General features: G+C 55.7%; 10 protein-coding genes across 10 annotated transcripts; 4 read left to right on the top strand and 6 right to left on the bottom strand.

The window, feature by feature from the left end:
* Window positions 1–98: 98 nt before the first annotated feature.
* On the bottom strand, window positions 99–1796 carry EV422DRAFT_575499 (uncharacterized protein; the record flags this gene model as incomplete). The annotated part of the gene is made up of 4 exons (XM_053073206.1): window positions 99–621; window positions 845–1131; window positions 1189–1397; window positions 1445–1796. 4 exons carry the CDS (start codon window positions 1794–1796, stop codon window positions 99–101), a joined length of 1371 nt encoding a protein of 456 aa, XP_052930515.1.
* A 292-nt stretch (window positions 1797–2088) lies between these two features.
* On the top strand, window positions 2089–2391 carry EV422DRAFT_502947 (uncharacterized protein; the record flags this gene model as incomplete). Its single annotated transcript, XM_053068312.1, has 1 exon — window positions 2089–2391. The coding sequence occupies one exon, from the start codon at window positions 2089–2091 to the stop codon at window positions 2389–2391; it is 303 nt and encodes a 100-aa protein (XP_052930516.1).
* On the bottom strand, window positions 2374–3361 carry EV422DRAFT_513247 (uncharacterized protein; the record flags this gene model as incomplete). Its single annotated transcript, XM_053069148.1, has 1 exon — window positions 2374–3361. A coding segment is annotated over one exon (796 nt), but the record flags the coding sequence as incomplete, so codon positions are not given.
* Window positions 3362–3557: 196 nt separating this feature from the next.
* Window positions 3558–4437, bottom strand: EV422DRAFT_34166 (uncharacterized protein). Its single transcript, XM_053066466.1, has one exon. It carries the CDS (start codon window positions 4373–4375, stop codon window positions 3755–3757), a length of 621 nt encoding a protein of 206 aa, XP_052930518.1. The 5' UTR covers window positions 4376–4437; the 3' UTR covers window positions 3558–3754.
* A 338-nt stretch (window positions 4438–4775) lies between these two features.
* On the top strand, window positions 4776–5903 carry EV422DRAFT_594509 (uncharacterized protein). The gene has a single exon (XM_053073581.1). The coding sequence runs from the start codon at window positions 4876–4878 to the stop codon at window positions 5605–5607; it is 732 nt and encodes a 243-aa protein (XP_052930519.1). The 5' UTR covers window positions 4776–4875; the 3' UTR covers window positions 5608–5903.
* Window positions 5588–7283, top strand: EV422DRAFT_34321 (uncharacterized protein). The gene is made up of 2 exons (XM_053066480.1): window positions 5588–6868; window positions 7062–7283. The coding sequence occupies exons 1-2, from the start codon at window positions 5952–5954 to the stop codon at window positions 7105–7107; spliced, it is 963 nt and encodes a 320-aa protein (XP_052930520.1). The 5' UTR covers window positions 5588–5951; the 3' UTR covers window positions 7108–7283.
* Window positions 7284–9174: 1891 nt separating this feature from the next.
* EV422DRAFT_513255 (mitochondrial carrier domain-containing protein) lies at window positions 9175–12074 on the bottom strand. Its single transcript, XM_053069149.1, has 6 exons — window positions 11041–12074; window positions 10766–10971; window positions 10553–10699; window positions 10301–10474; window positions 10012–10229; window positions 9175–9938 (listed from the first exon to the last, which is right to left on the bottom strand). The coding sequence occupies exons 1-6, from the start codon at window positions 11940–11942 to the stop codon at window positions 9489–9491; spliced, it is 2097 nt and encodes a 698-aa protein (XP_052930521.1). The 5' UTR covers window positions 11943–12074; the 3' UTR covers window positions 9175–9488.
* Window positions 12075–13373: 1299 nt separating this feature from the next.
* EV422DRAFT_34358 (uncharacterized protein) lies at window positions 13374–15436 on the top strand. The gene is made up of 5 exons (XM_053066483.1): window positions 13374–13819; window positions 14109–14359; window positions 14426–14832; window positions 14928–15052; window positions 15129–15436. The coding sequence occupies exons 1-5, from the start codon at window positions 13532–13534 to the stop codon at window positions 15258–15260; spliced, it is 1203 nt and encodes a 400-aa protein (XP_052930522.1). The 5' UTR covers window positions 13374–13531; the 3' UTR covers window positions 15261–15436.
* Window position 15437: 1 nt separating this feature from the next.
* On the bottom strand, window positions 15438–21077 carry EV422DRAFT_34171 (uncharacterized protein). The gene has a single exon (XM_053066467.1). It carries the CDS (start codon window positions 20697–20699, stop codon window positions 15585–15587), a length of 5115 nt encoding a protein of 1704 aa, XP_052930523.1. The 5' UTR covers window positions 20700–21077; the 3' UTR covers window positions 15438–15584.
* A 448-nt stretch (window positions 21078–21525) lies between these two features.
* EV422DRAFT_563363 (ubiquitin-conjugating enzyme/RWD-like protein) lies at window positions 21526–22620 on the bottom strand (the record flags this gene model as incomplete). Its single annotated transcript, XM_053072056.1, has 8 exons — window positions 21526–21539; window positions 21600–21675; window positions 21780–21888; window positions 21963–21970; window positions 22050–22085; window positions 22161–22199; window positions 22319–22382; window positions 22517–22620. The coding sequence occupies 8 exons, from the start codon at window positions 22618–22620 to the stop codon at window positions 21526–21528; spliced, it is 450 nt and encodes a 149-aa protein (XP_052930524.1).
* Between the last annotated feature and the right edge of the window lie 161 nt (window positions 22621–22781).

A 22781-nucleotide genomic window follows, 5' to 3' on the forward strand; every position in this document is an offset into this window, starting at 1 on the left:
TTTTGCGACTGGTACAATGCTTGTGTAAAAAAAGGCCACAGGGGGACGTGCGCGAACCGGGTTCTTTTATGTGCGTGAGGATCTTTGGACGCGTATATTCACGCCCCCAACACCTTCTCCAATGCATAGTATGCCGCACAAAGCTTTGACAGCTCCGCAGATACGTTCCTCAAGGTGTACACCTGGTGCCCCATGATATGGGGGCGCCAGTTCCGACCCAGCATGGCCATTGCCGTACCTATATCGCGCCAGAAGTAGACCATAGCCCTCCTTAGGGTAGATGCCTTTGATGCCCGCATGAGTTCAAGAATCAAGTGGATGTACACGTTGATGACGGGCTCAACGGGACCCCAAGCCGCGGGGAAGGGGGTTAGGTGCCTAGAGGGTATCTCCCTCGCCAATTGGTATATGATCACGTCGGGTTTCTCAACCGCGCCGAAGCTCCTGTGAGCAGGGAGCTCACGTTCCAGGAACGCCATGACGTCCGCGTAGGTCTGTCCCTGGCATATTTGTATCAACGCGCGCAGGAACCCCGAGCTGGTGGGTTTAGGTCCACGGACGGGGCTCCCTTGTAGCCATCGTGGTTCCTGGCGCAAGCGGTCCTGGCGTCTAAACTCATCCCTGAACGCGCAATTGAGGCACTGTAAGCGTACGAGGGTCCGGTCATCCAGGTACTGGCCTACGTCGGTGAGGATGATTTGTTGGAGGGACATTGTGCGTGGGTCTGCAACGTTGAGCGAGCGAAGCTCTTTCGTTCGGTCGTCGTGAGTGAGTTTTGGTGCGATTGAATTTGCTAGGGACACACCCTCGCTTGGAATTTGCATACCCACCCACATGTACACACCATTGCTTTTCCGCTTGACCCGCCAGTATTTCCCGTTGAGACCCCTTTTCACGGTGCCTACGTAGAAGAGAGTAGCCGAGGCCCCCCGGCTTTTGCGGCCTTTTGCGCTCGTCCTGTTCGTGTTCGAAAGGCGCTTGGCCCACTTCGCTGAAGTTCGAATCTGCGAGTACCGTCCCGCTCGTAGGGCTTTGTCGGTTGCGCCACCCTTCTTGATGCACCGTTTGGTCACCGGGTTCCTTCTTTGGTTCTTTTTGCAAGGGGTGGGCATTGGGCGAAGGTACTATGTGCTATGCAACCTGACTATGCGTCAGAAAAAAACTTGAGCGAACCTGGTCCTAGAGCACCATCGGCGCCATTTTGACGAGCGCGCTGAGCGTCGCAGGGTTGCTCAACGCGGCCTGCAACCCGGCCGCGCCCCCCGCTCCGCCCGCGGCCCCACCGCCGCCCATCAACCCGGCCATCATTGCGGGGTCGGGCATGCCGCCTCCACCAGCGCCGCCCCCGCCGCTTTGCTGGCCGTAGTACGCGAGACCACAACACGCGGACGAGCAGACTATCATACAGATGACCGCGATGGCGATGAGAGCCGCGGTGCTGAACCCGGTTTGGCCGTCTGAGCGGAATCCGCGGTCATCTGAGTGGCGAGCTGGTTAACCAAGGTTGCGGTGCTAGAGCTGTTCTGTATGGCCTTGAGGATCCCGTTGACGGTGGCGGAGATGCGGAGGTTTTTGGCGGTGCTGCCGGTGAAAGACATGTTGACATGTTGATCGGTCATCTGGGCTAGGATAGCTTGCTGCAACGTCTGGATGGTTATGCTGGAGCTGACCCTATTGATAATGTCTTGGGTCTGCGACGACACGTTGGTTGAGGCGGAAAACAGACTAAAAGATGTCGATGCCTCCGCTTGCTGTTTCGCCAAGGCCGTCAAGGCGGACTCGATGTTCTGCTGCATGGACGCTTCCTGTGCGGCTGTTTGGATGCAGGTAATGTCCGCCACGGCGCCGGCATCAACATTGATGTTGCCCACCGTGGTATGGTCAAACTCGAGTTTAATATCCTGGAGGACGTTCTGCGACAAGGTGCATGATTGCGACGTTTGAATGATGGCGGAGGCGATGGCCTCATTGATGAGGTCCTGTTTAGATACGGACACGTTTGTGCTTAGAACGGGGCCCATATGTAACACTATGTAATACGTACAGTATGTTCCATAGATTTTTTCTAGCAAGGTATTCACAGTCGGAATGTCGTACACGGGACTGATTGCGAACGGCAGGGCGGGCAAGTGCTTGTCGGCACCAACAAAGGATAGGGACCCTATGGTGATGGCCGCGTGCGACCCGAACGATTCCAAACAGAGGATCACCATCAGCAACAACAGGCTCACCACCGAGTACCGTAACCAAAACGACGGGATGATCAACACCAACGGTGGGAACGTGTTTTGGAGTGGCGAGAGCGGCAAGGACGACGACATCGCGTTCTACGTGGAATCCATTGACACGCAATACCCGTTTCCCAATGGGAACTTCCGCTTTTGGGGCTGAGGCCAACAAGGGGGCCATGCCGCGGCGGCCAACAGCAGCGACAGGGTCACTCAAAACGAGTCCTTGGACCACACGCCGTCGGATTCCCACTTAAACTCCGGCCCACTTGAACAGAGCCAGGACGACCCGGTTAATGTCGTCGGGGACGGGATCGATGCTCGAAGCCAGCCGAGGTTAGTGGTTGGACTTGATCCCACAGGCAGCGAGGAAATCCTTGGCCTCGACGACAAGCTGGTAGCACTTCGCAGCAGCGTCCCAATCGTCAGAGCGACCTTGCACGATCCCTCCTGGAAAGCAGGACTTGCCGATGTTTTTGTCACTCTTCTTCGCCGCCATCATCTTGGTCACATTCTCGGTGACAAAGCGGTACTCGATCGCGTCCAGGCTATCAGTGACGAGCTGGTCGTACCACGCGCTAAGATCGTCGGGACGGGCATCGCGACCCCAAGGCTTGGCCTCTCCGTTTTCGATCAGTGCTAGGATGGCCGACTTGTCGACATAGTAGCTCCCTGCTTCTACCCTCTGCAGGGTGAGATACTCGCAGCCTTCGGACGAAATTCCCTGAGCATCCCGGCAGAGACCGAAGAAGGATTGTCTGTCAACGCCAGCGAGGTGCTGAGGGCGGGAATCGTTGTCGACCACAACGGCAACACTGATTTCCGCGTCGGTAGCAAACTTGCCCAAAAGCCTGGCAGCTGTCTTCGCGACATCGACGTACTGATGGGGAGTCTTCTTTCCTGACAGCTGATCGACGACGACTTTCCCGAGGAAGTTTGCCGCTCTGCCGGGGTCAATCCTAGCCATCCAGTTTCGCAGGAAGGCCCGGTCGCCCTCGTTCTCGACAAAGAGCAGCGTGCGGTTTGCAGCAAGGAGAGCCAGCTCGTCCGGGCGGCTGATGATAGTGGAGATGAGGTTCATGTCGCGGAGAGATTGGATCGCATCGATCATGCTAGGAGAAAATCCTAGCATGATCGATGCGATCCAGAGTCCATGGAAACGACGGTTTCGGGGATGGACTCGACGAGAAGCCAGTCGATCTGGTGTGTCGACACCACCAGCTGGTTGATGTTGAGCGCGCAGAGGCCGCGGTGCACGAGCGGCAGAATGTGCGGGTGAAACGAAGAGGACGGCTCGTCAAGCAGAACCACATGCATCGCGCCTACCGACAAGTCTTGGACCGACTTGACGCATTCGACTTGATCATATATGATCGTTGCGAACAGACAGACGGCGTAACTGACACCGCTTCCGTAAGCGTGCCAGACGAGGCCTGTCTCGTTGTCGGGTCCGATGGTGCACTTGATCTTGGATCCGCGATCAAAGGTTTGCGTGTGCAAGTTTCCAATCCCTGGGAAGATGCTGTTCACGATGCGATTGAGCTGAACAAACTCGTTAGGGTGGTCTGCTGCAGGTAATGAACGAGGTTGGAGGTATAAAAACTGCGGCCGCTTCCGGGAACGAGGCGACCAGAGAGCTGGGCTCTGATCTTGTCCTGGTTGCCCCTGATACGCTCCTCGGAGCTGTAGCAGAGGGTGAGGTCTCGCGGGATGAGAGTGCACCGGATATCTGGCACCTTGATTGACGTATCGTGGTGATTGATCGTCAAAGTACCCCCCTGTCCGCTTGGGCCTCGGGTGAGGGACAGGTCTACGGCGGCACCGTTCGTAAAGCGCGCCTCGAAACGATCGAAGTTCTCTCCCTGGCGGAAGAGCGAACCGAAGTCGTCGTTTAAGGAGAGCTTCCGGAGAACGGACAGCTCCTCCACGTTCAACACCGCGGTGGAATGGAGGACCCCGTTTTCGTCGGATGCGTGATAGAGCAGGTAGGCCACAATGGTAACGGCCTTCAGCAGGTTAGTCTTTCCAGACCTGTTTGAGCCGACCAGAGTCGTCACGGGACCTTCAAAGTGGATGGTCTTGTCCTTGAAAGGTCCGAAGTTCACGCAACGCAGGGTGGACATCAGGGTGGACATGGTCGTCGGCATTCTATCGGTTGGTGGATTCGACTGTATAAAGCGAGATGAAGGGTGTGCGTTGGGGTCTAGGGGGATATGCAGCATCCTATCTGCAATAATCGTCCTTAGAGCACGGTAGAAAACGCGTTCTCCCGCGTAGGCGAGCGTTCCAGTAGCCATTTGTATAGAAAACGCACAAGGAGCAACCCATGGCTGTTGTCCACCCATCCCCTCATATGCGTGTGGCACCACTTGTTACCCCAAGCGTTAGCCCCGCGTCTCTCGTGTAACCTCGTGCAAACCCAAGCGCCCGGGGGGTTTACGAGCTGATATCATAAATAACATAAATAACATAATCCTAACGGGTAACGCTAAGTCATCCACAAGAGCCTCAAGCACCACCCGTTGGATCCGTGGGACCCTACGTTGTTTTGGACATGGAATCGCAGCCATGGAGAACGTTATCAAAAAGACAGATGATGAGAGGAGTCTTTCGAGGATGATTGATAAGATGACAGGTGAGATGTGAGATGTGGTGGCGAGGTTTAGCGTCTTCAACTCCTGACTCTGTTTTACCCAGCGCGATCGATCTTGCGGGAGTACGGATTCCAGGAGGAGCAAGTAGCGACATGGGAAGAAGACGTACGTGTGCCCATTGGCGCCACCGCCGCTGCCTTCATAGCAGAGGTCGCTCTGGCCGCCGGGCTGACGCTAATGGACCCCGATCGCCATCCGGAACTGCGGGATGCGATGCTGGCGGGCAAGGGTCGCGCCAAGGAAGGCCCCGTCAACGAGATGAAAACCATTCCCATTGCAGATCTGGCGAACGGTTCAGCCCGATCGACCTTCCCAAAAAATGTGGCAACGGTCACAATGAACTGGCTGGAATTATCGAGGCATCTGCAACTCTGAGAGCGGTGCTCAGGATGCGATGGAGCTCCACCAACTGTCGATGCGCTTTCCGACCAGCGCGGGCCGCTCGTCCGCCGCGGCGTTCACAGGCATTGCTGCTCAGCACCGAGCGGCTTCTGAGGCCGCCTCGTTTTTTCCGTGGGGTAAGTGACATGCGGAACGCCAGTAAGCGCAAATGGGAACCGTACTCAGCGCTCCGCAGATTCCGGACCAAACGACCGTGTTCGCGCAAATGGCCCTTGCGATCGTGCAGACAGCGGCAGGTGTCACGTCCGTCGATCCGGCCTCGACGACCCCGGTGGACCTGTCCCCGCTCGCGACGCAAGAGTCGACGATGCGGGCGAATCTAATCGCCGCGCTCTTGGCGCTGTGCGAGCGCTCCAGGTACTCGTTGGGGTTCCTGTACCTCGGCGACGTCTCCGCCACGACGCGTGGGTTGGCGACCGCGCTGGCGAACACCGTCTCGGTGACCCCGCTTCTCGCGGCCTTGGCTACGCAGGCGGCGACCGCCGGGTCCGTCGGCGTGTCGATCCAAGGCACAAAAGTGTCCGCGACGGTGGCGGCCGTGGCGACGGCCCTCGCCGGCAACCAAACCTGCGTGAACGCGGTGGTGTCTCTCTTAGCCGCCCTCTCCGCGGACGCGTAGGCCGCGAGCAAAAATCGCACGACGTCGCTCGCCGTCACCGCCTTCGCCATGGTCGTGCTGTGCGCGTGCTCTCACCACTCGTCGCGGTCTTTGCGCGTGGTGAGCGCAATCACGCGGTCGCCTTCGTTCGGCCCGCCCCGCTCGCATGTCCTGGACGTGGAGGTCGACCATGCGCGCAAGACGATCTTCGCGTTCGACATCCTCGTTTACGACGGGAGGGACCTCAGAGGAGACCGCGCCGCCGACCTCAACGCTCGACTTGCGTGGCTTCGGTCCGCCCTACCGGTGTTGTCGGACGGGTGGACTGTGGTGGAAAAGGAGTACCACGATTACCGTTGGGGCATGCGCGCCACCCTCGATAGCGTCATGGGTCCCCATTCCGACGGCCTGATCTTTGTTCCCGAGGGCGAGCCCTACCCGACCAGGTGCCAATGGAAGACCCTGTTGAAGTGGAAACCGCCCTCCCACAACTCGATCGATTTCCTCCTCGACAAGGACCGTGTCCTCTGCGTGGGTGACGTGAACGGGAGCGTTGTGCCGTTTCGGCCGCAGTTGCCGCTCGACGCGTCGCGGGTACGCCCACCTCCCGCGTGCCGGGACATCGTCCAGTGCGTCCTGGCTCCCGACGGCCGGCGTTTCGAGGCTCTCCGCGTGCGCACAGACAAGCCCAGGCCCAACTTCAAGACCGTCGCGCTGAACATCTGGAAGAGCATGAAACAGCCCCTTGACCTCCACCGTCTCAACATTAGCGGGCACCAGGCCGTGTGGACCCATCACGGCTTTCTGAAAAACCAGCTGGCGCAACAGTGCGCGAGCGCGGGTCCCACCAACGTTCTCGAGCTCGCGCTCGAGCTCGACGGCGGCGGGGCCGTGCGCGACAACACAAGGTGGACCAGGTTGGGCTGCAGGGTGGTGTCCAAGGACCTGGAGGAGTTTTTGAACGGCGACGCGCAGGCCGAGGGCTCGTTCGGGGTCGTCACAGCGGGCTGGGCGCTCAACCACTACATGGCCTGGTCGCCGGCGCGGTGGGACGCCCTCTGGGCCGCCGTCAAGCGGCACTTGCGCCCCGATGGGGTGTTCACCTGTTTCACGTACGACCCGTTGATGATCGCGGAGATGTTCCGGAGGCGGATGTGCGATGGCGGAAGCCTCTACAAGCTCCACTCTGACCTACATCCGGACACTTTGTGGGACGAGGTGGTGAACGCGGAGGAGATCCCCGCACGTTTCCCTGCAGACGCACGCCTCTCACAGGCCGCAGCCGTTGGTGTTGATCGCCACCGACCTGTTCGTCTCTCGCGCCGAGGCGCGCGGAGTGCGGTGTCGGTTTACGTCCCGCTTTCCTCTCCCTCGCGACCCCACGGTGTTCTTGAGTCCCACCGAGAGCGTTTACACGCAGTTGCATCGCTCGTGGGTGTTTGGATTGGACGCTGGAGAGCTTGCACCCGGACCGCCTTGGCTCCCCTGCACGCCCGAGGAGATCGCCTGCTTTCAGGAACAGCGTATAGAGGTGCCTCCCGACTTTGGGCACGTCCCGCAGGCCTCCGCGAGGGCCATGACGGCAGCGGCGATCGTGCACGCCGTGGCGAGCCCGGGACTGTCGTTGGAGACGCTGGAACGGCTCAGCCTTCAGGACCTTGCGCGAGTGTCCAACTGCACGCTCTATGTGTTGGGAGGGACGCACGGCGTCAGGGTGTGGGATCCCGCGAACCCCGACGAGTCGAGGTGTTTATTTTTGCGATTGCACTCGGAGGGCGGAGGTGGGTTTCACCCGCTCGCTCTGGAGAACAGGGTGGACGGGTCGCGCTTTCTAACGTTCAGCCGCTTGCCGACACAAGCGGCCGCAGCCTCCGCCGCGCGCTTGGCTGTCATCGCCGAGCTCACGAGCCGAACTCTGGACAGGACAAAAGACGCTTGGAGGGTCAAAGACCTCGTCGAGTTTGCGGCGACCCACGACGTCGACCTTCCCGCGAACGTCAAAAGAAAGCAGGACGTGTACGAGTACATCCTGGCGGCGTTGGAGTCACGCCAGTAACACCAGTAACGATATAAACCGAGGTCTCGAATCTAGACTTACAGACCGGAACGATCATGAACCCGTTCGTGGTCGCCTTCAACAGAGAGGTGGATGAACTCCTGAACATGCTCCAATCGAGGTTCCCCGATAACAGCGAGATACAGGAGGCGAAGGCACAGCTCGACATGGCAAAGGACCTGGCGGCGGACACACCTCTGACGACGTTTATGGTGCAGGCGGTGAAATACAACCAACAAATTTCCGACGAGGACGCAACCTTTTTCTCCGGTGGCCAATAGGCGGTAAAGAAGCTACACCACAGGTGCCCCTGGAGCGCCTGGTGTGATGACATGATGGCTGTGCTGTGCTGTGCTGTGCAAGGAGGTTAGAGTGATCTGTTTTAGGTAGTGTGAGGGATTGCCGCGGGGTGAGGGATTGCTGTTGTTACCTGGAGGTGGTCGGCGGGATGTGTACTGTATATGTACAGAGGTGCTCGCAATTGCGTGGGGGATGTTGGTGGATTCCCCAGAGCCCCGTCGAGATGGAGCTGTGTGAAACGGGAGGAATAAACGAAAAGGAGCGTGAGGCAGAGCAAAAATGGTTGTGGCTCGAGCTGTTTGAGAGCGGGTAAAGGACTTGAGGATTGGTTGAGGCGTATTTCGGTAACGGTGGTATAGCTTTCTGTTGCGATACTTACCTTTAGTTGTGCTGGTCAGTTAACACCCACGAAGCGCCGAGCGCGACAGTAATTAACACGCCACGCCTAGCGCGACAGGGGTCATAATCTGAACAAACAAAGAAGTTGTCTGGGAGTGGGAATTGAACTCGCTACCTGCACGTCTGCAGGGAGAGCAAGATTCAACTGTGCCAAAGCGCCATTGTTATGAGAGTGCAGAGAAGTGCAGCGATACCACCGGTTAGGACGAGCTGTCAAACTCCACTTTACGCGTCGCAGTGGGTTCTAGAACCGTTAAGAAACGTTCGAAGCGAGGCGATAATTTTTTTATCGCCTCGATTTGGATGAGGTTGGTATGTAATTGGGGGGCATGATGAGGTGCAATCAAGAGCGTGAGGAGCGCGAAGAGTGAGGAAGAGTAGAGTGAGGATCCCCACGTTTTTTACACGCGTGTAAAGGATGAGTTGGGCAAAGGTTCGTTTGCGACTGTGCGGCTGAGCGTGGACCTGAAGACGGGCGAGCGGCTGGCTTGTAAGCTCATTCAGCGCGGGAACGGGACGACGGAGAGGGAGAGGGAGAGGGAGGGGAGGAAGCCGAGTAGTGGGACTGTTATTGCGCGGGAGGTGTCAGGGGCGTTATCGTTGGGTGGGAAGGATAGGTTGACTTGTTTTTTTTGTGAGCAGAGGGCGATATTGAAGACCGTCATGCAGGGTGGTCTAGAGTCGCCGTTGTCCGCGATATTGGGAGACGCGGTGATTATGAGGAAGGTGTGGGTTGCAAGGGAGTCCTATCTACAGCTACATACGAGAGTTGGGGGTGTCGGGAACGTGTCTATAGGCCATGGGTCCAGTCTCATCGCACCACTGCACGCCTAGTCTATATGATATCCCCTTTAAGCCCTCGTCCCAACACTCGCCACCAGCTCTGGGTTAATCTCATTCAGAACCCTCAACGCATTCCTCGCACCCGTATCCGCAAACCCGCCCCTCGTCTGCACATTCGCCTCCCCGTCCCCACCACCACCAGAAGCAGTCGACCGCGCCTTCCTCACAACCATCTCCGTCCTCTGATCGCCAAAATCAACCGGGAAGAGGCGGTGCAGGAACTCGTAGGATGCGAGGGTGACGCCGAACTGCGGGGACGAGCGGAACACTCGGGCGAGGCCGCCTTTGAAGAAGGCGCGCGGGCCTTCTTCGCGGAGGATCTTGCGGAAGGCGTCGGTTATGCCTGTGTAGGTGGTCTCGCCTTTGCGGGCGGCGACTTGGAGCCGGGTTTTGATTACGTCGGCGGGGGTTACGAGGTAGGCGGCTGGCATGCCGGCGATTGCTCCGGCGGTTAGGAGCTGGAAAGGACGAAATGAGCACTGGTCCCATAAAACACCGACCCTCAAGACCCCCCGACAAGAAGGGACCCACCTCAAAAGCCCCTAACCGTTTCCCCTCAACGCCCTCATCAAACAATCCCTTCTTCAAATGCGCATACGTCGGGAAATAAATCGCCGAGAAGGGGATATCCCTCAACAAACACGCGCCGACGCCTCGGTACAGGCCCAAAAGGCCCAGCTGCCGCACGATCTGAAGCGCGCTGTACCGGGGTGTGGCTTCCGCGGCTGTTTTCGCGGCTTCGCCTTGAACTACGAAAAAAGAGAGAGCCGTGTCAGATGCAAGGGTAATGTTGCATGGGATTTTGCATTTTTGTGTTTACCTTGTAACCGAATCTTAACAATCTCCAACGGATTCGTAAACAGAACTTGGCTCCCTCCAGCGGTACACCCCGCGAGAATCTCGCCAGCGAGCGTGATTTCCCCCGTACGTTTGTCGCGGAGGTGCGAGCGGACGAGATCGTTCATTGTTAACTTGATTGCTTTTTCGGGGGCGACTAACGAAAACAAAATTTTGAAATTAGAATTACTCTTTATGTGTGGGAACCAAAAAGAAAGCGAGATAATATGCGCACCTCCGACTAACTGCGGCAAAAGCCCGGAATATAGGCCCATGACACCCTCCCGTTTGATAACTTTTTGGAAGCAATCTATGCTGTTCTTGTATAGGAGTTGGGAGGTGGCGCTCGCTCGTTGGTTTTGCATTCGCGTTTTTACCAGATCTGCGGACAAAAGGTGTAAGAATCATCTGCCTTTCATGTTCTGTTACGTCATACGAAACACCATACCTATGGGATACACAACGGTAGCACCGATAGCGCCAGCGATGGCACCGAGCGTGAAGTTATATATGCTCTTGAGCGCTTCCATGGCGGCGCTCAGCTGGACGACTTGCCGAGCGAGGTCGGTAACGTCGGAGTTCGTGGCGACGAAGGCGCTGGCGTGGTCGCGTATTGCTTGTGGGTCGGAGGCGTTGTAATTTGGGTCGAATAACCTGAGGGGAATCATTCAGTATATGGCCTGCAGACACTCGATGGTTCCGTTTCCTGACAAAGTAACTCACCTCTCAAACGCAGCAATAGGCAGCCTCGTCGTCTCGGTATCAAAATCCCTCCCAGCAAGGTGGAAGAAAATGTCCACCTCCATCGGCGTCAACATATTAAACCTCATCATTTGCGCCGCAGCCGCCTTGAAATCCGCCTTTGAGACACACGAATCCTTCGTCAGCGCCGCGGCCTTGCGCGTGATACGCTCCACCATATCCATCTGCCTGATAACGTTATAGCACGCCCGCAGATTCGCAAAGGAAATGTTGTCGCCCGGGTACAGCTGGCTGAGGGATGGGAGGTGCTCGGTGACGAAGGGGCTCAGTTTGTGTTTTGCGACATGGAGCATGATTTGTCGGAAGGCTTGGGGATCTATGTGTCCGCTGCCTTTGGAGTCGTAGTGCTTGAATTCCTGCTTCAGGCGCTCGGCTTGGTAGCCTTTGAGGAGTTGGGCGAACTCCTCGTATGAAATGTCGCGGGGCTTTTTTCCCACGAAGAGGGTGAACCATTCGCTGTTGAAGTCGGTCGCAACGGATTCGGTGCCCTGGATCGAGGACAATATCTGCTTAAACTGGTCGAAGGTGACTTTGCCGTCGCCATTTGTGTCGAATAATCTGAAGGCGACTTCGAATTCGGCGTTGGGGCCTCGGACCACGTTTTGGAAGGATACGAAATCGCTTTCCGAAATCAAATCGCGTTTCCGCCTGTCGGCGACTTTGAATAGCACCGATATGCCCTGCTCGCGTTTTGGCTGTTCGAACAAAAATTGGTAGATGTGCGATGGAATGAGCGTTGATGGATGATGAATGAACGAATATTCTGCTCGCAATAAAGACCGGGACCGTTCGTTGTCGCACACAATGGAAGACAGGGGCTCGCTTCGCTCGCCAAAATGGCATGATTGTTCGCTGTCCCCCATAAGTACTGCGCCTGCGGCACGGGACGCACTCCGGTCGCCCCCACTATACCGCTTGCGCTCCTAGACCGAACCACACGCCCTCGCTACACCGCTCGGGCGTCACTCTTACCTTTTGACCCTCAGTCAATGGCGTCATAGCCCTTGCAAAGTCCTTAATGTTCATGTACGTCTCCCCATCCTTCCTAATACTCGCATACTGCCTAAAATAAGCACGAGCGTTGGCGAGACTCTCCTCGTCAAAGTGGGTGTCTGTGGCAAGATCGTGAGCGGCGTCTATTGATTCCTTTGCGGCTTTTGCTGCTGGGGCGGAGGAGGCGGAGGAGGCGGCCGAGGCGGAGGAGGAGGCTGAGAACCAGCCCATTGTGAGGAGAGTGCGGTAGGTGGCGGGTGGTGGTGTGAGTTGGTGTTGGAGAAGGAAGGGCGACGAACGATGGTCGTGGGGAAACTGGCTTGGATCTTGTCAGGGGTCAGCGAAAAAGAAAGCACAGCAGTTGAGCGAGCTCGCGGGCCAGACCGGGTGGCCGTTTTGGGCAAGTCCGACGAGCGAGCGAGCGAGCGCAAGGTGAGGCGCGTCCGCATTCTTCGCAAAAATAACGCCTCTTCTCGAACCACGTGTCCGGTGTGCCATGCGTGCGTGCTTGTCCAGAGAGAAACCGAGGGTTAGGGTTACGCGGTTTCCAGCCCCCACGCTGGATATCTCTGGGCGCTGGCCATGTTAAAGAGCAAGCATCTGGTTTGCCGGGTTGATGAGATACAGGACTTGCCCTAGACTTGGGAGTTGCCGGGATGGATGCCCTTGGACGCAGGTGAGGGGAATTCTGTCGTATCGATGAAGCCTGGGGACTGACCGACAGCGGAAACCGAACGCCGAGGCAGAATCTTTTATATGCACACAACCAGGAATGTCAACATCCACTGTCAATCCTATCTCGGAGTTATGCCGGGTGGGGCGTGTCCTGTCATTGTCTGCCGGTGTGGGTTACCGGCACGCAGCGCACCTCCTTAACGACGACGACGACGGGGATGTAGAAGCAGGGTATTCACTCGAACTGCGATCGTTTCTCTGGGATGTCTGCAAACGGCTTATAACGCGTCGTCCCCTTTCAGTTGCGGTGCTTCCCATTGTTCGCCACTGAATGCTTGGTTGGATCGTCTCGGAAAGCTACGTGTTCGGGTTTGGAAGCGATACATGGCAGACTAGCGTATATGTACGCCGTCGCATCTAAGCGGGCATTGGTTCCACGACGGCGAGAAGCGACATGTTCTCCTCAGGTATCGCTTGAGGCTCAGACTCCTGAGAGCAGCAGTAAAATGGGGGATGGTTTTACAGTTCGTTTCTGACAGGATGGTCGCGGTCAGTCCTAAGCGCCCTCCTCAGCCTCTCTCCCGCGCGTCATTTCGATCGATTCAACCCCCCGCCACGCCCGCAAAACAAACAGAACAAACTCAAAAACTGGCCCCAGGGACCCATTGCACTCTCGCTCGTCTCAGAGCTGCAAAACACACATCCGTCGTAGAGGAAGCTACCACCGGAACTGGGTCTGTAAGAACGCATCCCTACCGTACTCTCATCACAGACGACAACAACCATGCCTGTCGCATACGGTGCCATCCCCTCCTCGGCATCGCCCCGACCCATCGCTCGCGGCCGACCAGACAGCGAAGCGCAAGCCGGGTTCATCTTTGGACCCCCGCCACCGACTTTGAAGTCGTCGCTTCGATTCGCTTTCCTTTCAAACTGGATCAATGTGCTACTGCCGTTTGCTCCGCTGGGAATCCTAGCTGGACTTTTGAAGTGGGATGGTGTCTTGGTCTTTGTGTTTAACTTTTTCGCTCTGTTGCCTATGGCGAAGCTGCTGGGAGTTGCTACCGAGGAGGTATGTTGGGAGTGGGAATCGGGAAGGGTATTGGCATAGCGAGGTGTTGCGAACGAACAAGGAGGGCGACAGCGAGGGCGGAGCAGAGCGGACAAGCGGACAAGCGAAGCACGAGGGCGAGCATATGCATAGGAAGAAGAAGCTTTGCGGATGGGGAGTCAAAGGAGCTTGGTGCAATACTTCGACACTGGAGGCGCAGCAATTCTCCAGGGAGGAATTACTTCGCAAGGTGCTCCGGCGCATTTTCACACTGGCACTCATATCCATCTACCATCCGTCCATCTCATAGCTCGCTTTACGAACATCGCAAACCATTGGAGGACTTCTCAATGCAACGTTCGGAAATGCGGTGGAGGCCATCGTTGGAATCATCGCGCTGAACCAGGGCCTGTTGAGTGTTGTGAAGGCTTCTTTGCTTGGAAGCATTCTCTCCAACTTGCTGCTCGTGCTGGGGGCTTCGTTCCTGGCCGGAGGACTGTATCACAAGAACCAAACCTTCAACGTCACTGGAGCGCAAACTAGCGCTGCTTTGATGTCCATGTATGTATCGACTGATGATTGCGCTGAATCAGGATAAGCGCCTCTCAACTCACAGCCCGTTCACAGTGTCGTAATGGCCTTCGTTCTCCCAGCCGCATTCTCTTTCGCAGTCAACGACGCCGACAAACTTCTCTCCTTCTCCCGAGGCACAGCCGTCGTCCTCTTCATCATCTACGGCCTCTTCCTCCTGTTCCAACTGCGCACCCACCCGGAGCTCTTCGCCGATGAAGCCGCCGAAGAGGAAGAAGAACCCAACATGACCCTCCCGGCTTCGATCGCCCTCCTCATCGCCGTCACCCTTCTGGTTTCCCTCTGCGGTGAATACCTGGTCGGCTCGATAGAAGAGGTTACAGAAAAGTGGCACCTCAGCCAGGTCTTTGTGGGGCTGATTTTGCTGCCTATTGTTGGCAATGCTGCGGAGCATGTTACCGCCGTGACCGTTGCGATGAAGGATAAGATGGACCTTGTCATTGGTATGGAAGAAAACCTCGTCATGAGTGGAAACGGGCGGAGAGAGGGAATTCGGAAGCATCCTCATAAACCACTATGATTTTCACATTCACCACAGGCGTCGCTATTGGATCCTCCATGCAGATCGCCCTGCTCGTGACACCACTGTGTGTTATTTTTGGATGGATCATCGGGCAGCCTCTCAGCTTGGACTTTTCCGCCTTCGAAACGAGTGTGCTCTTCGTAAGTCCCGTTACCCTCACCACAAAGCTTCATGTTTCCCGCTTGATCATGAACTTATAAACCTTTTCTCTTCCAGGTCTCTGTGTTTGTCGTAAACAGCGTCATCCAAGACGGCCGCACAAATTGGCTGGAAGGTGCGATGCTCCTGGCCGCGTACGTCGTTGTCGGTATAGCGTTCTTTGTTATGCCAGCCCAGACAATGCCGTAGTTCATCTCGATAGTTAGCCTAGCGCTTGTGAACAATGGATGATGAGGAACAAATCCCTTTTGTTTTGGGTTCTCTGTCCTCAAGTTTCCGTATGCCCTGTATATATGAAATACTACACATCGGATCTGAAACTCGTATTACTATGCCTAGTAGCCGCTGGAAGAATCGTGACGGTGTTTGTTCGTAGATAGTCCGCAACCACAATATCAATCATATTATGGCCTTTTAGCTGCCACATGTATTAGAATATGTGCCAAAACCGTCCAAAAAAAAATCATTATACAAGAAACACCCCTAAATGACCGCATCAGAGTCCCAAGTGGTTCAGAACAACCCTGCTTTCTTCTTAAGGTCCGTCTGCTTCCACGCCGGATATGAGCTAAATGTGTCCCGATCAATATTGAAATGCTTCACAAAGTCCTGCGTCGACAGATACGTCTCCACCCGCATCGGGTCCACCCCGAACGGGAGGTGGTCTTTTTGCTTCAGCACCTCCATCGAGTATGTCGCGGTGTTGAACCGCTGCAACAACGCTGAGGCTGACTCTACGGTCGTTGTTGCGGCGCCGCCGTCCGCTGTAGGGGAATTGCCCTTCTCAGGCGACGCAGGCCGCTTCCACAGTTCGTTGGTCTTATTCTTCCTCCGCAGCTTGTTCAAGAACCCGCCCTTTGTCTGCGCGGCAGCGGCAGATGTGTCTTGCTGGCCCTCATCCTCCATATACGCATCAAATGCGCAGAACGCGGCCTTGAACCCTGCCGGCTCCGACCCGGGCCCGACAACCCACACCTTCTCGGCCGTGAGCGCCCGCTGCGGCTGCCGTTGCCCCGCTACCTCTGCGTATTCCAGCGCCGTCTCTAATGCAAGTTTGACGTCGCGGAAGTTGGTGCGGGCTTCTGCGCCGATCCATAGGAAGACTTCAAAGAACGCGTCGATGATGAAGAGTCCCGTTTGTTGCAGGTCGGTGGGCACGTACGGGTCAAATTCCTCGGCGGTTGGGTTTCCGTGTACGAGATGCGAGATGCGGAAGAGTCGGGTAGTGTATATGCCTTCCAAGGAAGACTTGACGGTGCGGAGATACGCTGGTGATGATTGCTTAACGGCCGCGTCGGCGCCGGGAAGGACCTTGTTGAGGCTTTTGTTCTCCTGTCCTTCCTGGGTTTCCGATATGGCGCTGGGTTTCAGGTGGAGTGAGACTTGGATGCGTTCGGCGACCTTGCGAGCGTACTCTTTCGTGAAACTGAAGCTGCCCAACCCATGCCATACGAAAATCTTGTCTTTGCTCAAAATGACGAAACTGTCCGCTGAGTTGAGTGACGATGGTGCCCATACGTTCTCCGCCACTCTTATGATCTTCTTGCTGACACCTCGAATATGGAAAAGGCTGCGCTCGCCCCATAAGTGTCCAGCGGAACGTATCCCGCGTCGAACTACCATGGTGGGGAATATCGACAGAAGGTGCTCAGGTTCTTGGCCTTCGGGAGCTCTGATGAGCTTCGCGTTGTATTTCTTCTCGAGATCGGTCGCCATATAAGCCACGGCGCCTTGATCGGTACTTCTGCATCCGCTCCCGATCCAGTAATACGCAATCGCAGCTTCCTTCTCGTTACCTTCACGACCCGTCTTGTGCCGATACAGCAAGAGGTAACTCTCGTCCGAGAAGAACACGCCTTCTTCCGCTGATGAAAGCAACTCATTCTGTGCAGGGTCGTCAATTTTCGCCACCCAGACCTTCATTTCAAGGCGCCCGCGATCGAACTGCGCTTTCGCAGGACCTCCCGGATCATCTTCCAGCGGTGTTTTCTCGTTCGCTGGCGGTGGCGGTGGGAGCAGCATCCTCAGAACATCTATCGAGTCTTTTTTCTTCACGTCCGTCCCGCCACGGTCGTACACGTAGCGTGACTTGTCCTTGGCGACCACATTCGTCTGCTTGCGGACCTCTAGACTGACGTCCTTCTCTGGCCAGTCGATGAAGCGCTCGCGGAACAGCGTCCGCTCGACCGCCTCGCGTTCTGTGAAGACCTTGACGTCTGCCGGACGACCAGCCTGATTTGTCAATGACTGGGCATACGCTTGCATCTTGCATGCATCTTCGTCTCTGCTTCCTCGGCCAATCCACACGTAGATGTCGTTGAAGCAATCCAACACGTGGCAATGCCCACTCTGTATCGATTTGAACGACAGCGGCTTGCTGACGGGTATCTCTTCCAGCGCGCTGCCATTCTCATTCCATCCAAATAGATGTGTCCGCTCATCGATCGACCTCTCATGTTCTGCGTCATCACCGCCTTCTTTCGCGTCCAAAATGCCAACAGGCGCCACGCCATTCGCACACCCCAAAGCCTCCCAGAATGCTGTCCACTGCGCGCCATCGCTGTTCTCATCTAGATCGACCAGCTCGGCTTTTCGGATCCAGTCTTTGTCCAGCAGCTTCAGCGCCACCTCCTTGGCTTTCGCCCGCTTGACCTTTCCGCTATCTTTGCCTTTCCACATGTATATCGTCCCCTGGACGCCTCCGATGGTGGCTTGCTGCAGCCTCGGCATAACCAGAATGAACACGTCTCCGTGGTTCAGCGCGTCGGCTCGTACAGTCGGAAGACGCGTGACGTAGATTTTCCGCTTTCCTTTAACGAGATACAATGTGGGTGCAGAGATAGTCTCTGGGAGGGTCGATACCCTCTTGAGCTGCACAGACGATGCGCTTGCAATACCCCACGCGCTGTTGTTACTGATATTCCGTTCCGGTATTTCCGGGGCAGTCGCTGAGGTCGCAGTCGTCGCACTTTGCGAAATAGGTGAAGACGCTTCCCTACTTGAGCTCCGAACAGGGCTTGGCGGGGCCGGAGTGTTCACTGCGATCTGTGGGACGTTGTTGGCGCCAGCCGTGAGAGCGGGATGTGTCCGCTCGTCTGCGTCCTCTTTCCCCATATCGTATCGAGGCGTTGTGAAACTCATGGCAGTGGTGGGTGTATCATTCTGCGGGATGGGTTGTACATCTACATGCCCTACCTGACCTGGCATCGACCCCTTCTCGGTGCCCCGCTTTTTGAGATGGTTTGCCGAGGGCGGTCGGTTTGGTACTTTGACCCGCAAACGTACCGTAAGTCTTGGAGCATTTCTTTCGATAGAATGTGCAACGGACGTCTTCGTTGTGCTTTCTGCAGGAGGGAGAGCTGGTGTGGGTGCCTCACTTTCAACTGTTTTCGAGTCCTCCGTCCCTGGCGATTGAGAAAACTCGTCCGTCTGAGTCTCTGGGCTACGATCTGCAAGCTCTTCGCCTGCGTGCTCCTGCGGCTCATGACTTGCAGTCTCCACGATTGGCTCGGAGGGGATGATTCCCTCAGAAGTGGCATTTTCGCGGTCTTCTGTGGGAGATGTGGGCTGGATGGGGTTTGCCGATGCATCTTGTTCATTACTAGGCCCTGCTTTCTGGAGTTCAGATTCCGCAAAGGTCTCTGCCGTTTGCATAGGGCCATCTGTCTCGACTTCCATCTCAGAGCTGCTGTGGTACCCCAGTGCAACTCCTTCAATGGGCTTAGGGACCCTTTCTGAAGAAGGGATACTTTCGCGGCGGCTTGCATCAGTCATATCCCCACGGTCCGTGGGTCGTGACTTCTGATCGTCTGTATCTTTCATTTGGGGTTCAGACTCAACGGCAGCATCCAACGCAAAGTCAACATGATCATCGGACGATCTTCCTTCCGTTTGAGAGATGTCCGTTAACCCCTCACGAGCAGATGCACCCTCATCACGCTCCGTACGAGCCGAGTCCACCGCTTCCCAATGTGCTTCCAAAGCAGTAAGACCAGGTACCGTGCCTGTTCTCAGTGGTGGCATCTCCATCGCCCCAACTGAGCTCAACACCTCCAAGCTCGGGAATTTATCTAGCCCCAGCGGGGACGCATCCAGTGCAGTTACGTCTGCATCGAGTGGAGGTACTCCGTCTGACAGGTGTGACGTCTCCTCTGGAAGGATTGAGTGCGGTGCATCCGATGCTGGAGGTGATGACTCCAGGTGTGCAGGTACTTCTTCCGTGCTTCCAAAGATCATTGATGGGGATACATCCGCTGCTTTCACTGCATCGGGCGGGATTTCGACCATTGAGGACCTGAGAGACGATGTGGAACTTTCCTCCCTGGTTGGATATGTTTCCCGATCATTCCTTATGGGCTGCGAAACCTCATCAGGATATGCACTCGCAGCTTGATGTGGTTTTTGAAGGTTATGAGAGATATCAGCTTGCACTGACTCTGTTCGAGTTTCTGGATGTGATGCTTCTGCTGTGTTTGTAGGCGGAAGAGAAGGCGTTGGCGGTGCCTGCCCGGCGGACAGCTCAGTTTCCGAACTTTCCGTCTCCATGCACAAGTTTCTACATTCGGAGTCGAGCTCACGGATGTCTTTCTTCCGCGGTGACCTTTCTCGTGGGGCTGTCGACGGAGGCGGTTGAGGTTGGAAGCCTCTCCCTCGAAGTTCCTGTGACAGCTTCGTTGGATTGTCCTTGCCTGCCAATGGACGGGATTCCTCCATCCAGTTGTCTTTCGGTAATACCGATCTGTGAGGTGCCTCAATCGAAGGTTGCACATCGTCCTCCGCGTGGTCTCCAGCAAACTCCTCCTCAATCTCTTTCGCAAGTTGTTCAGCGATGGCAGCTTGCCTCCGTTTCACCTCCTCCTCCGCTTTCTGACGCGCCAATTTCCGCATTCGCCGCTCGTCCTGGAAAGACCGCAAGTCCTCCGCTGCTTGCTCGGATTCTTTGATTCCAGTCTCGTGAAAGAAAGTCCTGCTTCCATACTGGGAAAGAGGACTCGAACTTCCACCGCCGAGGTAGGGCCTCGAATGCCTCTGCAGACCAGCAAGTGATCGCTGGACTCCTGCAGTTAGCGGTGCGGCTGATAGCGGCGATGGTGATAGGATACCTGGTTGCTCATGAATCGATCCAGATCTAGAAGGTTGAGTGGACCCTATTCTTGATGCTGCTCGAGAATTGCGTGCAGAATGCACCTCCTTCTCCCTCCGTTCAAGATCCTGCTGCTCCCGCCGCACCGTGTCCCGTTCGATCTTGACCCGTCTAGCGCGTATCTTTTCGAAAAGGGCATCCTCCTTCTTCAGCCTCTTCAAATATATCTCCTTCCGCAACTTCCAATCCAGCGACGTGTGTTCCATCTTCTGATCGTGCTCGTTAAGCTCGCGAATAAGATTCGCGCGTTTCAGATCATATCGCTCTTTCGAACGCGGGGTCATGGACCCGGGCGTCATGGTGTAGTCATCGTACAAATCAGAGCGAGAGCCACCTGCAGAGCTCAAGGCGGAAAGCAATGGATCTGGGGTGCTGCTGTCGCTTCGCCTTGGGGTATATGCGCCTCCACGAATGGAGCTTGCTGCGCTGCCGGCGGTGCTTACTCTGAGGGTAGGAATCGCTCGTTCGATGGGAACGTCCGACATTGTGCTCGGCCAACGTGTGTAGCAGGCACACCACACACCACTCCAACGCTATGCAGTCGCCGGACTGTGGATGGACTCTGTGAACACTGAAATTTCGGGGGCGATCTTCAGGCCGTTTTTTGCCAATATGTCGTCAAGCCTCCTCCCCTCGGTGACAAGATTCAAGGGGCGCTCCGGTTACCGGAACCATGCGCGTCTGCTGCTTTGAGCTATCCGTTTCCGAGTCTCTGTCGTTGGTAACTCGCTTGTGTGTGGGATTATATATATAGTATGACTTTCACGTTTCAACGCTGGAGTGGTTGTGGGGCCAAGGCCTTGCAAACTTCAGAAGACGAAAGAAACGCGTGGGCATCCTGTTCGCGCTGACCTCACGCGTAAAACGACGCTTGAGGAAAGGGCGTTTTCGTGCTCAGAGGCAGGATTAGGTACCATATATAAACGTACAGCTGAACCAGCTTCGCATGCTTTTATTGGGAACCCCCTCAGCGAATGCATATAGCTTTGAACTCCGTCTAGCCGCATAGTTCAAACCAAGCTCTCACGATAGCTTTGTCGTCCTCCCCGCAGTGCCGTCCACCCTCCCGGGCGTCCCGACTCCACCTAATCCCCGAACCTTCCTAAAAATTTTGCGTATGCCCTTTGATCTACGGATTCCAAATATAAACTCGACAATGTTTGCGAGTTCGCAGGTGACAACCTGCGTCAACTTGGCAGTCGGATGTATGAAGGCATCGGTTTTGTTTGTAGCAGTAGCAGTATGTAGATCCACAGAAGTGCAACTGTATTGATAGCGGATCGGGAAGAGACCATGCTCGAGACGTAATTATCATACAGTGTCATCTAGTTGCAGCAAGGCGTCAGAGATGTGACTATAATTAAACGAGAGAACCTTGCACGTACCATGGAATGCCCATGTCGTCGCTTTTGGGCTCTTCTTAGCTGACAGCACATACATGTTGTTATCTGGTGGTAGCTCCTAAAGTAATAGTACGTGTAAGCTTCAAAAGGATGTTCACTGGTTGCCAAAAGCAGGTGTCCCCGCCGATTGCCCCTCTGACGGCGTTTGAGAGAAACCCATACCTTTTTACTTGCAGAGCTCAGCATGCTTTGTATTGACAGACACACTGAACTGATCGTCAACGCTGGTGACCACTGATCATACAAGATCGATAGACATATGTGTCCATTGCTGTCAATGAGGAATGGCAAGCGGTGAGATTCGCAGAGCACTACCTTTCGATTCTCGAATCAAAACATGCATACCTGTATATCTGCGCGATGAAAGCATGCCGGAAGGTTTCAATGTGTGAGAACGAGAGTACGGCATGGAGAGGTGTAGGAACTACTCACATGTGGATGTATTGGTACGGACCCCACGAATATCACCTGAAATACCGGAGACAAATCAGTATGTGCTATTTCAACGTTCCTTGCGACCATCGGGACAGCCCCGATCCATACCTCTGGAGACTCTAATGGATAATTGCTTCCGAACTTGAACTGCAGCATCCAGAACCACCTCACATGAGTTCAAGGCCGAGCTCTTACTGACGTGCCAATACGCCATCCCAGCTCCAGAGACGGCGCATTCCCAGCTTGCCTCCTCCTATCGCTGGTACCTGTAATGTGAATATCTCCCCTTCATAGAGTGTCCCTTCTGCCCCTTTCAAGGTGATTCTCCAACTATACCACCATAGGAAGCAAGGAGTTAGAGGTGAAGCAGCACCGAAAGTGATGGCAGCACACAGAACCTCCCAGTCCGAAGCCCCCAGCCCTCTGCTGGTGACCTTCACACCAAAGTCAAGAACCCTCCTTACCATTTCAAGTCATCCCCGGCGTGCTCCACGAATATCCCCGCTGGCGGGGATGCCTGTAAATCTCGAAGTTCCTTCGTCAGGCGCTTTGTGAACATGCTCGCCATGATGGATGTGGTGCTGTGGGTAGTTGTTGCGTGGAACTTCGTGCGTACTGCAGTCGGCGGCTGCAATGGAAGGGCCCGGGAGTAGTCAGTTGAGCAAGTTTTCCAAAAGCTCATGACAAACAAGGTTTTTGAGGGGGACGCGTGCTGTCACTGATCGGAGT

This window comes from Fimicolochytrium jonesii (assembly GCF_025526975.1).
Source record: "Fimicolochytrium jonesii strain JEL569 chromosome Unknown EV422scaffold_1, whole genome shotgun sequence".
NCBI lineage: Eukaryota > Fungi > Chytridiomycota > Chytridiomycetes > Spizellomycetales > Powellomycetaceae > Fimicolochytrium > Fimicolochytrium jonesii.